Genomic DNA, 13,154 nt, shown 5'->3' on the forward strand with positions numbered 1-13,154 from the left:
ATGGATAATATTAGGGATATCAAATTTTTTAACAAATGGGTTTTGTAATTTTGTAAATTTCACACCTATGTGACACATTTAATCATTTATTTAGTAGAAAATTTGAGATATATAGTATTTTCTAAAAAACATTAGACCTTCTCAAATAAGAGCCTTTGGCAGTTGTCTAAGCAAAGAGCCGCCCTTGAATGATGGAAATGCTGGTTGTGTGTGGCGGTGGTACGTGATAATGGTATCATTGGTATGTGTTTATTTAATCGAAGTGTCGTTTAACACAATCACATGTAAAAAAAAAAAAAAAAAAAAAAAAAAAAAAAAAAAGAAAAAAAAAAAAAAAAAAAGGGAAGGGGGGTGGGGACGTAATGTTTAAGTTAACTGTTTAAACAATTAAATCTAATATTTGCACACATTAAAAAAAATTTATTTCAAAATTTCATCCATGGTAAAGTCTTATTGTGAAAAGCAATAAAACACAATGTTAGATTTTAGGCTTGGTTTGACATCTACTAATATAATTCATTTTTTTATCTTTTTTTCATCACATCACCTCTCTATTTTTCTGCACATCTTTTCGTAAAAAGACAAAAAGTATACTTTTTTAGGACATCTCAAACCAACTCTTACCGTGCATAATAAAGTATAAATTGTGTGAAATTTTTGTCTTTTAAATTTAATGGCCAATACAATTTCATTAAAAATTGTCAATTTAATTTCTACATTAAAATTTAACTTTGTGAAAATTATAAATTTTGTTCAATTATATTGCCTGACAAGTTTCTTAAAAAATAAAATTATACATAAACAATTAGGTGATGCTCTGAAAAATTGATAAAAATTGATTTTTAAAATTTTTAAATTTATTTTATTTTTTAATAAATAAAAAATATAAATAATAATGTGACTCAAAATAGATAAAAAGTTAACTAGGTGCCAAAGCACCCATAGCTGTATAAAATTATCATTTTATAATCCCAAATCGAAGTCTAAAAAAAAACTTAAAAAACACTCCCACGCACTGGCTTCGTACCCCGCGCTTCGGTTTTCGGCTTTAGAGATCGAGGCAGCCGAAGCCGTGAAACTCATCGCTCAACTGTTAAACCCTAGGCCAACCAAACCCCTTTCTCTCTTCAGTTCCCTTAAACCCTAGCCCAACCAAACCCCTCTCTCTCTCTATCTCTCTAGTTGTGATAAAAAACAGAGATGGAGGAGTTTTTGTATACTGATATCGAATCTTTATGCGCAAAACTAAGGCTAAGTTTGGGTACTCCCAAAAAAGTCAAAAAGCCAAAAAGTTATTCAAAAAGTTAAAAAGTTAACACTATTCACCAAAAGTCAACAATTACGGCTGCACAACTCCCAATTCAAATTTTTCCCTACAAATCAATTTTTACAATTTTTTATTACACATTTTTCAATAAAAAGTCAAAAAGTTAACCCAAACATCTATATTTTGAACCTCAATTTTTTAGTCCAAAAAGACAAAAAGTGCACTTATTAGTCTTTCCAAACTTGGCCTGGCCTCGTTTGGCAAGAGGCTATTTTAGTCAATTAGCCAAAAAGTTACTAAATTAGCCAAAAAGCTAACAACCCATACAAAAAAGTCAAAGATTCTCTTTTCTCTCTACTTTTTGCACATCTTTTCGTAATTAGCCAAAAAATCATCCCAAACATACAAGTTTTTTTTACCTACCTTTTTAGTCAAATAGCCAAAAAGTTACTAAATTAGCCTGTTCCCAAACGAAAAGCAGCTCAAACTCAAAAGAAGGTCAGTGCTTTTTTTAATTTTTTTTCCTCCAATTTTTATTTCTTCAATTTGTGTGATTACATGCTCTCGAAACCCAACTATATGTATTTATATATGTTTGTGCTTGTATATATTTCTTTTAGTCAGTTTAACTGCTTCTTGCCATCAATTTATAGAATTATGCAGGAAATTCTCCTTTAATTTCTTCTTCATTTTGTTCCAAACTAGTAATCTTCACCTCCTCCCTTCTTTCCCATGTCAATTCAGTTGTTCCCATTATGCAGACGCTCTTTAGCTTTACCTTTTCTCTTTGAATTCAAAAAATTCTTTCATTCGGCTTGCAAAATACAATCGAACTCTCGTGTTTTTAGTTTATTTGGCTGTGTCAGACGAGTACGATATGACCATAAATTTGATTCTCTAATTCAGTGTCAGACTCATCATCATCATCATCATCATCATCTTCTTCTTCTGGTGTAAGAGCTTTAGCTGCTATCTGGTGAGTTAGAGCATATATTTTCTTCCTTGTCTTCATAATAATAAATATGGCTTTGGATATAGATGAATGCTTAAAAACTTTGAAGTTTGGATCATTGTCATTGACCTTTTGTTGAAATCATGTTATGAACATTGTTTTTGTTTGATAGATTCCAATAGTTTTATTTTCAATTTCCAAATTGTTTGTTTATAGGGCGTGTTGCATCTTTTTTCTTATTGACAACTAGTTGAGTCCTATTCAGAGTTTTGAAAGTTTTCTTTACTAGAGGCCGTTGTTGTAAGATGTTTTTCTTTACCTCCTGTAAGTGTAAACTTTCTAGTTTCCATTGGTTGCTTAATTCTACTTTTTATGATATTCAATGGGAAGGGAAAATTGTAGAATTAGATTGTATTTTTTCACACTTTTCCCTTCCCATTTGTTTTTTTGTCCCCAAATCTATGATTCAAACACAACATTAAGTTACTCCATGATTTAATCTACTTTCAAAGACATAAGTGGAATTATTATTCAGGATTTCTTTGAATTTATGGGTTACATTACATTTAAGGCTGAGATTTGCATTTTGCATTATCCTGTGTCTATGCATAACATTCCTTATGGAGTTCATTTCTCTATCGTCTTTGTCATGTGTAATTTTTTATGACAGTTCAGTAAGATAATCTGGTTTTGAGCTTATAGTGAAGACTTATCAATTTGGTTTTATGCAGGTGGTTGATGGGACTACCTTTATCTGATTATGAACAAAAGCAATTAAACAGATTGAAGTTTCAAGAAAACAAGTAAGAAAGAAAATCTTTCATTTCTTACACCAAGTCAAATGTTGTAGACTCAAATAATACGAATCGAATTTAAGTTTGGTGAACTTCTCATTTAACATAGGAACTTTCTGTATGAATCCAGGTTCTCAAACTCTAAACGACTATGTGTTTAGTTCTTTTTGGAAGTTGTTATGTTTTATCTGTCAATTTACATGTAACGTATGTATAATTCCAGTTCTTCTCAGTATACATAAAAGTAATCAGTTGATGGAGAATTAGTTGCTGGAAACTCTTGAGACCAACTGATTATAGGTTTTGGAATTTGAGGGAAAAAGGTATGGTTGAGTTATAAGACTAGGGTTTAATGCAGAATAAATAAAATAATTTAAGGACTACTTGTGATTGACGAGGACAATGTTAGGGAGAATCTTTTGGGAATCCAACTTGCATTTTCTACGACTATGTTTGTTTGGCTGGAACATAAATCTCTGGTGGAAAATTTTCTCTCTGAAATTTTTTAGAGAGGGAGAATCTACTAGAATTCCCACATACCATTTCTTAGGTCTTGTGTTGCTTTAGAAAATCAGATTATAATGGATTTTTTTTTATTTTTTTTTTCTTTTCTGTAAGAAGTAATTAAAAGCAAATTTAATACCTTTCTTCATTTTCTAAGTGCTTGGGATTTAATTAGAGATGTTTTTGGAGGTTATCTTTCTCTCCTATTTGAACACGAAGTCCGAATTAAGAGACAGAGCCATTAGTACTGTTGCTAAAATCTCTCTCTCTCTCTTCATGCTTCCCTTTAAGCTTTATTTCTGAATTACATAAAGCTTTAAAGGTCTGTATGAAATTCTGAAAACTTAACTCTATTTGATAAAAAAAATTACCAAGATAATTATAGAATTTTGGCTTTCTTACTTTTGTTGGGATTAGGACTCCAAAATAGGCAATTTGAAACCTTTTGTTGTAGAGAACCATCCTATGTCAAAGGGTCAATTTTTCAACTCAAATTTTGCCTATGATGGCACTAAGTTTCAGCACACTTAGTCAGCCAATTAAACCAACACTCACACACACTATGAGATTTAAGACAAGATAGAATGCACAACACATCAACCATTACAGGTAAACCCAGCCTTTTTATTGCACCAACAGTAATACAAAGGATAGCCAATGGCACTCTACTACTTGACCATTTTCAAGCAACCATGGCATGCCCATAAATAGGCTACAATAAGAATTTGAAATTCAAACAGGCAACAAGATATAAGGGAAACATGCCACATGGCATGGCAATTGACACCTCCAACTGTCAAAGGGTTAAGACAAATCTAGAGCAGACCAACAGTTGTAACTGCCACCAACAGCCCTGACAATTCAACCTTGTTTGCCCCTAGCCAACATGCCTTAGTTTTGCATAACTGCCCATAACTGCCCTTGTCAGCATTCCTTGGCCTTGCATAACTGCTAGTGACCTCCCCAATAATTCTGTTGCCTTGTCTATGCCTTAGACAAATTCGAATTGCCCATGTGTTGGCCTTGGTCCAGACCATGCCATGCCATTTGATTGTGTCCAACCCCCAAGTGTGCTGCAACCAACATTCAGGTCATGTTAATGCCTTGCATCTTCCATGCTGCTCATACTTGGCCAAGGGTTGAGTGCCACCGCCGAACGACACAACTCTTTGCTCATCTTGTCAACATTGGCATGCCTTCCTCATGCCTTGGTTCAAGTCTGACATAGGTGCAAGGTGCCACCAAATGTCAGGCCGCCAACTCTCAAATGTCAAGGTGCTAACACTAGGCTACTATACTCCACATATGTATGCTCAATAAAATCACTTGATTAAAATAAGACCCGTAAACAACTATTAAGCACACACATAGTTGTAGAAGACTTTGAACTCGTAAAATGTAGGGTAACTGGAAATGGATGAAAACATAAACGAGCATATTAACTTAGAATAAACATAAATAAAGTCTGGAATTCAATCCGGAATTCAGTTATCTAAGATCCCATTGGCCCAATAAGAAATTCTGTCCTTGTTTATATGCTCTGCTGTTTGCATCATGCTTGACTACAGTGCACAAAACGTGGCCTCAACTTTTGCTGTGTTGTAGCATAATATACCACAAGCAAAGAAGATGCAAGCTGCAAGCTGCAAGCTGCAATTTTGTTGGCATGATGTCCAACATTGATTTGGCATGCGTATGACTTTACCTTTTGAAAGCAACAAGGCCAACCCCAAGAAGCCCGTTTTTCTTGATACACCATTCATTGTCTCTAGAATAATCAAACTAATGGGCGAATAGCTTGAAAATGAAAAATTATATCTCAGTCTTATTGAAATCTGAAAATTGAGTCATATTCTTAACTTTGATTTGCCTTATTTGGACTTTGTGTTGTGGTCATCTCGTTTCTTTGTGAAGAGTTGTCTTTGGTATTTTTTTGTGAGGGTGAAATTTGGAAAAATAGAGGTTGCCACAAGTTACAGTTGTGTTCAGGGTGATTGGACCTAAATTGAAAAAGCATGTGCGGTGTTAGTATGTTGAGGTATTAGGAAGGGGTAGGTGAGTTCTCAAAACATGTATGGAATCTTCCAAATTTGTGTAGTGCTCATGTTTGACACTTGACTTGAGTAAGGGTATGAGATATGTGTCCGATTTTCCTAGTTGGCGATGCACCTAACAGGAATGTATAAGTAGTCAAGTTCACTACATAACTATCTGTAAGGATTTCATTTTATACATAAATGCTATATTTTAGTTTTTAAACATCATTTTACCCTTCAAAAATTAAATAAGTATTTAAGAAATATGAAATATAGCCTTATCTTGGTGTCCTTGACATAAGAATTAGTTGAATCTGACACTCACACACACACCCGCAACCTACATCCCTACCCAAATCCATGTAACATAGGTGTCCCTGGTACATGTATAAGTGGGGTTCCATGTTATGGATCACCATACCTTCTTTATATGGGATTGTGGTGGGTAGGTATGGTTCATGGAAGACTGAATGAGGTTAAGGGTGATGAGATAATATGGGATGTTGCTGATAAAAAAAAAAGGAAGATAATATGGGATGTTCTATTCGGAAGTCATTGCATGTTGGGAGATTGATGTGGTTTGGTGTTAAGAGTTTTTTGGGAGCTTGTGTGTTAACCAAAAAGCAACTTAAGAGGGGGGGGGGGTGAATTAGGTTTCTATAAATTAAAATTAATAATACCCCAATAAAATTAATTACTAGTACAACAAATTATTAACAAGTACAATGATGAACTTAGCAGTAAATGATCAAGCAAAATAACAATGAAGTATAACTTAACATATAGGGTAAATCAAATGATTAACACATGAATATTAGATAGCTATAGCAGTAGTAGGAAAGTAAAGAGATTAGGGAAGAGGAGACAAACAGATTTATAGTGGTTCGGTTTCAACCAAGCCTACATTTACTCCTCAAGCTTCACTTGAGATTTTCCATTGTCTTCTATTTTCACAGGGGTGCTAGCAATCTCTTTACAAATGGAGCAATCCTCCACGGATTTTACATAGGCTTTACAAGCCCAAACCCTTGCAAATCTTGGGTGATTCACAATCACTCTCAAGATTTCAAGAATACAGGGTTTGCAACACTTTTACAAGATGAAATAGTATTTTTGCTTTCAAGGAAAGTTTACAATAAATATTTCTCAAAGATAAATATATAAAATGAATCTTTGATTTTTCTGTAAATCTCACACAGGAAAGATGAGTTTAATGCTATAAGGTTCAGTGTATAATTTCTGAGAATAGATGTGAGTGATTATAGATTAAAGAATATTTTCAGGTTTTTTTTTAACTTGTTTACATTAGAGACTTTGGTATATATAATGAAAATTATAGCCGTTTATAGCCGTTGTAGTCATTTGAATTTATAGCCGTTTATAGTCGTTGTACTTCCATCATTACTAATTTGAATATCTTCCACTTGAACCTTTTGAACCTTTTGGCCTTTTGAACCTTTATAGCCGTTTATAGCCGTTGTACTTCCATCATTACTAATTTGAATATCTTCCACTTGAACCTTTTGAACTGCTGTTGTGCTAGGTTGTTTGAACCTTTGTTTTGAGCTATTTGAACTCCTGATTTAAGCAAATATTAAATACATTTTAAGAACATTTAGGATAAAGGTTTAGGCGAGAAATAATGGGACAAAGTAAATTTTGATTCTATATTTCTCTTTTAAATAAATTATCAAAATAAATTTTGATTCTATTTTTCTCTTTCAAATAAATTATCAAAATAAATTTTGATTAAAATATAATTAAATAAATTATCAAAATAAATTTTAGATTCTATTTTTTTCTTTCAAATAAATTAAAACATAATTAAATAAATCATCAAAATAAATAAGTCTAACAATCTCCCCTTTTTTGATGATGGCACACAATGATGTTTTGATTTGATTTGAGAGTAAGAAAGGCTCCCCCTCAAGTCATGCTCCCTGAATTCATTTCTAAATACATAGGTTAGCACATGTGTAATAAATAAGGTTTAATCAACAACATGATATAAGATTAAGATATCAAACTATAAATACATAACATTAGATTAGTTTGAAAATAATACCATAATACATAACATCATATAATTTTCTCCCCCTGTGACATTATCAAAAGAAAATTATGGCTCAAAATCTGGAGGAGGAGGAAAATGATAGTGATAAATGACATCAAAAAAGAGATAATCAAAACAAATATATACATATATATATATATAGATATATAGGATTCGCCCTCGTCTCTTTTTTGTTCGTCGAAAATCGCGTAGGACACGCGTCCTTGCTTTTGCGTCAGCCGACCGACAAAAGCGAGACGGGTCAATCAGTCAATCAGTTGCCTCGGCTCTCTCTTCCTCTTGTCGTCTTCTCCTCCATCTTCTTCTTAATCACACACTCTTCAATTTTTTTCTTCGCCAATCTCTTCTTCACCACTCTCTTTTGTTTCTTCTTCCTCATCGAGAGACAGAGAAACTGAACGGAGGAGGCCAAACCTCAGTCTGTTCATTTCTCTGCAACTCATTTCTTTGACACCTCTCACCTCTAATCCATGTCTTCCTCATCCCATCCCCTTACTCTGTTTCCGGACCTGAACGATCCCATAAGCTCTGCTGGACCGAGTGCCCTTACTCCTACTCTTCTTGTCATTCCTTTTCCTAACCTTCCTATGATGTCGATTGAGCAAATCATGGCAGCTCAATCTGACATAGAAGCCAATCATTTCACACTGACGTCTTGTATGGAGATAGTGACGGTAGTCACAAAATTGGCTCACCGATTGCAGAACAGGACGAGTGAGCTCCATCAGGTCAACGCCCAACTCTCTCTGCTCCAGCGCATGTACAAGGATGCGTGAGCAGAAATAGGCGCATTGAAGGTTGAAAATAAAGAGCGTAAACGGAAGGCCACCTCCATGGCCCGATTTGGTGCAACGTCGTTCTTGGCTTTTGATAGTCATTGGGGAGTCGTCGCTCTCGACGAAAGCACAGGGGCAGGGGCGTCAAGGGTCCCCCAAGGTGATAAAAAGAAGAAGAAAACGATGGAAGAGGCGAGTAAGTAAGATCGGCGTATGGCCGGAAAAAAAATGAAGGGTTTTTTTTTTTTGTATGTTTATTTTGATCGGCGTGTGGTCGTAAAAAAATAAAGGGTGTTTTTTTTTTAATGTAAATATTTGTATTTTGATTTGTTGTTATGTTTATGTTTAAGTAGTGAAAAATAAAATTAAAAAGTAGAGAAAAAAATAAGAAAATTAAGCCCAAACAAAAAAAAAATAATGAGAGACCAAATTGTTAATGAGTATATGAGAAGCATTTGAGCATGATCTAATTCTCAATTTCTTAGTAAAAGCATACCAATCTCAAGACTATAATAGACGTAACAGTGCATAGATCAAACAAGGTTGTCAATCAAGAGCATAAATATGGAGCTAAAGTTTAAGTCACTCTTCCTTGAGGAAAACGATCTTCCTCTTACATTATCAACAACTAATCAGCTCAAAGGTCATGTTGTAAGAATTAAGATACCAAAAGTATAAAGATACCAAAATAAGCAGAGATACTAAAACAATCAAGTCTCTTTTTCTCTCCTGATGACATTTTCAACAAAATCAAGCACAAGGAGAGAGTATGGTACAGCATATAGGATGAAAGAATGTAAGTCTCATTATAGCACAAATAATCATCCATATCAAGGTAGCTTTACGATACCAAAAAAATGATAGCACATAATGATCATACAATTGAAGCTCATACCATTGGACAATAATGGGCAAAAAAAAATAGTAACATGTGAAGGTGCAAGCCCATAAGTTTGATATAAAAAACAGAATAGAAACTGAGGGGATTTTAAAAATAATCAAGTTTAAAATTTTCCCATTGTTTTATTTGGCAAAATCAATAGAAGATATGATAAATGAAAGCTCATAACTGAAATGTTCTCGTCAATAATATCAAATAAGATGCCAAAATTATACCAACATGTAATCTACCAAGGATACTAATATGCAATCTAGAAGATTTAACAATCATAGCTCAAGTATTATGTAGAATACCAAATATTGCACATAATAGGTTAAACTCAATATAATCTCATGGAGTTAATGTAATTCCAAAAAAAATGAAGCATGTTCAAGGTATAGCAATCCATATGTCAAGAAAAATCATGAATTTCAATATGTACCACACATTTAAGCATATGCATGATTTTTAGGTAAGAGCATCATCAAAGAGTATACATTGCAAATCATAAGAAGCATAATCAATCTTTTTCATATTAAAGTAATAACAGTATTAGCTCAAGGGATATAAGATAGAATTTTTACCTCAAAAGCTTAAGAGAGTATATGAGGCATACCTTAGGTTCAAGAGATGAAAACTTTTTAATCTTCAATTTTCTTTCATGAGGAGTTCATCTAAAAAATGTTTAACAAGTATGTTAGCAAAATGATTTCTCCTCCTAAGTTGGTACTATCCTTTTCCAATGTGATTTGTGTAAATATAGCATTCATAGAACAATCACTATTACTCAATAAAAATACAGCATAAAACACTTCTTATCACAAACTCAAAAAGTGAAAAATAATTCAATGATCAAACACGAGTTTGGAATGCTATTTTTCAAAATTTTCAAGTTGTAGTACATAGCATAATATGCATAAGAAAATAGTGTTATGCTCTTTGTTTTATTAAAAAATGATGCAACAATCTCATTTAATCACATAACATTATCAAGAGGCATTTTCATCAATTCAATCCATATATTCAAGTGTGATAAAACATTTTACTCAATGTGAAACACAACATGAATGCTATAAACAATTAATTCAACAATTTATCAATCAAAAGCATTTTATGAGATATATGCCAATATAATTCATATTCAAAAGATATTCAATAGGATAGATGCAATGTCTCTACAAACGTATGATACTTCTTTTCATTTAGACATTGCTGATGGATCATAATCAACGAATTTTATAACTCATTCAAATATTCCAATGTAAAGCATATAAGCATGAAATTTTCATATTGAGCATATTCTTGAGATCACAAATGTAGAATTCAAAATATAGATAGTATACATCTCAAAAACATGCTATGACATCAAAATTGATTTTACAAAGATATGACTCAAAAAGGAATTCATATATTAGTATGAAGTCATATATAAGATGTGAAAAGTATGCTCACAAAAAAATTTGTCACTTATCTCTTTTCATAGCAATGGATGACATGATATAAAATGTTAATGAATACATGAATCATTCATATTCTAATAGGCATTCATCAAAATAATATAATTCTCATTTTTGAGTTCAATGAATGTTTGAAAGAAACTAGCAGAACATGATTTAGCAAACTTAATACAATTAGGTTACATGGAAGCAATGATTAGACACAACATATTGTACACAAATCACACCTTAAAGAATATAGAACTTTAAGCTTAAAGGTGTGTTAGGAGTTATACCTTCATTTACCTCTTTGGAATCTTCACCCATACATTATCTCTATTGTTCATCTTGGTGATTTTTATTTCATCATTCTTCGTCTTCTTATAGGGGTTGATTTTGCTCTTTAGATTGAACACTCTTGTTGTGCATTTCCTCTCGAAGTCCTTGGTGTTCTTTGAGATTCCACCTACAAAATATCTTGATTTCTTTCTTGGTATCCATACTTTTTTGGGCCCATAGGGATTAGTCTCAAGAACATTTAATCTCATAAAAGGTTTAGGAGGATCAAAACCAATGCCTATTTTGTCAAAAACACATTTTTTATTTCTAAGAAGCTTGTTGAGGTTTTTTTTTTTTTACTTTTACAAAATTTTCAAGAGTTTTGTTTAAATTCTCAACATTGTTTTTCAAAATGTTTTTCTCATTAGCAATAGACGTAAAGTCTTTTTTCAAAGTAGCATTTTGCATTTTTAAAACACCCACATCATTTGAAAGAGAAGTAACTAATTTCTTTAATTTAAAATTCTTAACACAAACGTTTCTAAATATGTCATGTAATTCATTGAAAGCACTTTCAAGTTCTACATAATTAGAAATTACCTCATCTTGAGTTGATTCTTCTTTTTCAAGAGCCATGAGACACAGGTTGGCTACTCCATCATTTTCTCCCCAAATGGCTTCCTTTTTGCTACCATCCATCTTTGAAAGTTCATGAGTCATGAGTGAGTCTGGGAGTTCTTCAATGCCTAATTTTGTCAGGTCTTTTGCTTCTTGAATAGCCGTAACCTTAGCTTCTTATTCATTTGGCAAAGACCTAAGTATTTTTCTTACAAGCGCATCATTAGTATAAGATTTACCAAGAGATTTTCGAGCATTAATAATATTGGTAAATTTATAAAACATCTCAGAAATAGATTCAAATGATTCCATAGTAAAGAGTTCATAATCATGAATAAGCATGTTAATCCGAGACTCTTTTATTTGGCTAGTTCTTTCGTAAGTGATTTCAAGCTTATCCCAAATCTCTTTAGCAGTAATACACCCAGAAATTCTATTGTACTCATTTGCATCTAGTCCACACACAAGAATAAGCTTGGCTTTAGCATTAGCTTGAAGGAATTTATAATCACGCTCATCAAATTCATCCTCAAGTTTAGGCACACTGATATGGTCTACTACCTTGGTAGGGATTTTAGGGCCTTTAGTGATAATGAGCCACAAAGCATAATTGGTAGCTTGAAGATACAAAGTCATTTTTTCTTTCCAATGAATATAATTACTACCATCAAAGAGATGTGGCCTATTGCTAGCTTGTCCTACAGTAGAGTAAGTAGAATACATAGTTGCTATGGATAAAAAACTCAAGATTGTTAAATTTAAACAAGAGCCCCAGGCTCTGATACCAATTGTTACCCAAAAAGCAACTTAAGAGGGGTGAATTAGGGTTCTACAAATTAAAATTAATAATACCCTAATAAAATTAACTAATAGTACAACAAATTATTAACAAGCACAATGATGAACTTAGCAGTAAATGATCAAGCAAAATAACAATGAAGTATAACTAACATACAGGATAAATCAAATGATTAACACATGAATATTAGATAGCTATAGCAGTAGTAGGAAAGTAAAGAGATTAGGGAAGAGGAGACAAACAGATTTATAGTGGTTTAGCCAAGCTTACATCCACTCTTCAAGCTTCACTTGAGATTTTCCACTATCTTCTAGTTTCACAGGGGTGCTAGCAACCTCTTACAAATGGAGCAATTCTCCACAGATTTTACATAGACTTCACAAGCCCAAACCCTTGCAAATCTTTAGTAATTCACAATCACTCACAAGATTTCAAGAATACAGGGTTTGCAACACTTTTACAAGATGAAATAGTATTTTTGCTTTTAAAGAAAGCTTACAATAAATATTTCTCAAAGATAGATATATAAAATGAAGGTTTGATTTTTCTGTAAATCTCACACAGGAAAGATGAGTTTAATGCTATAAGGCTCAGTATATAATTTCTGAGAATAGATGTGAGTGATTATAGATCAAAGAATATTTTCAGGTTTTTTTTTAACTTGTTTACATTAGAGGCTTTGGTATATATAATGAAAATTATAGCCGTTTATAGCCGTTGTAGTCATTTGAATTTATAG

General features: G+C 32.7%; 2 protein-coding genes across 2 annotated transcripts in view; both read left to right on the forward strand.

Annotated features, from left to right (window-relative positions):
- Nucleotides 1–13,154, forward strand: part of LOC114292646 (uncharacterized) — a 146,958-nt gene that overhangs the window by 67,489 nt on the left and 66,315 nt on the right. The window lies entirely within an intron of this gene.
- The window catches only part of LOC114286072 (uncharacterized), a 161,985-nt gene continuing 150,576 nt past the window's right edge, over nt 1,746–13,154 (forward strand). Inside the window, exons 1-2 of the mRNA XM_082876522.1 lie at nt 1,746–1,765; nt 2,951–3,022. Coding sequence (XP_082732648.1) covers nt 2,958–3,022 — 65 coding nt within the window. The 5' untranslated portion in view covers nt 1,746–1,765; nt 2,951–2,957. The remainder of the gene's footprint in view (nt 1,766–2,950; nt 3,023–13,154) is intronic.

This window comes from Camellia sinensis, chromosome 6, assembly GCF_055761805.1.
Source record: "Camellia sinensis isolate YWXY chromosome 6, ASM5576180v1, whole genome shotgun sequence".
In the NCBI taxonomy this organism is placed as follows: Eukaryota; Viridiplantae; Streptophyta; class Magnoliopsida; order Ericales; family Theaceae; genus Camellia; species Camellia sinensis.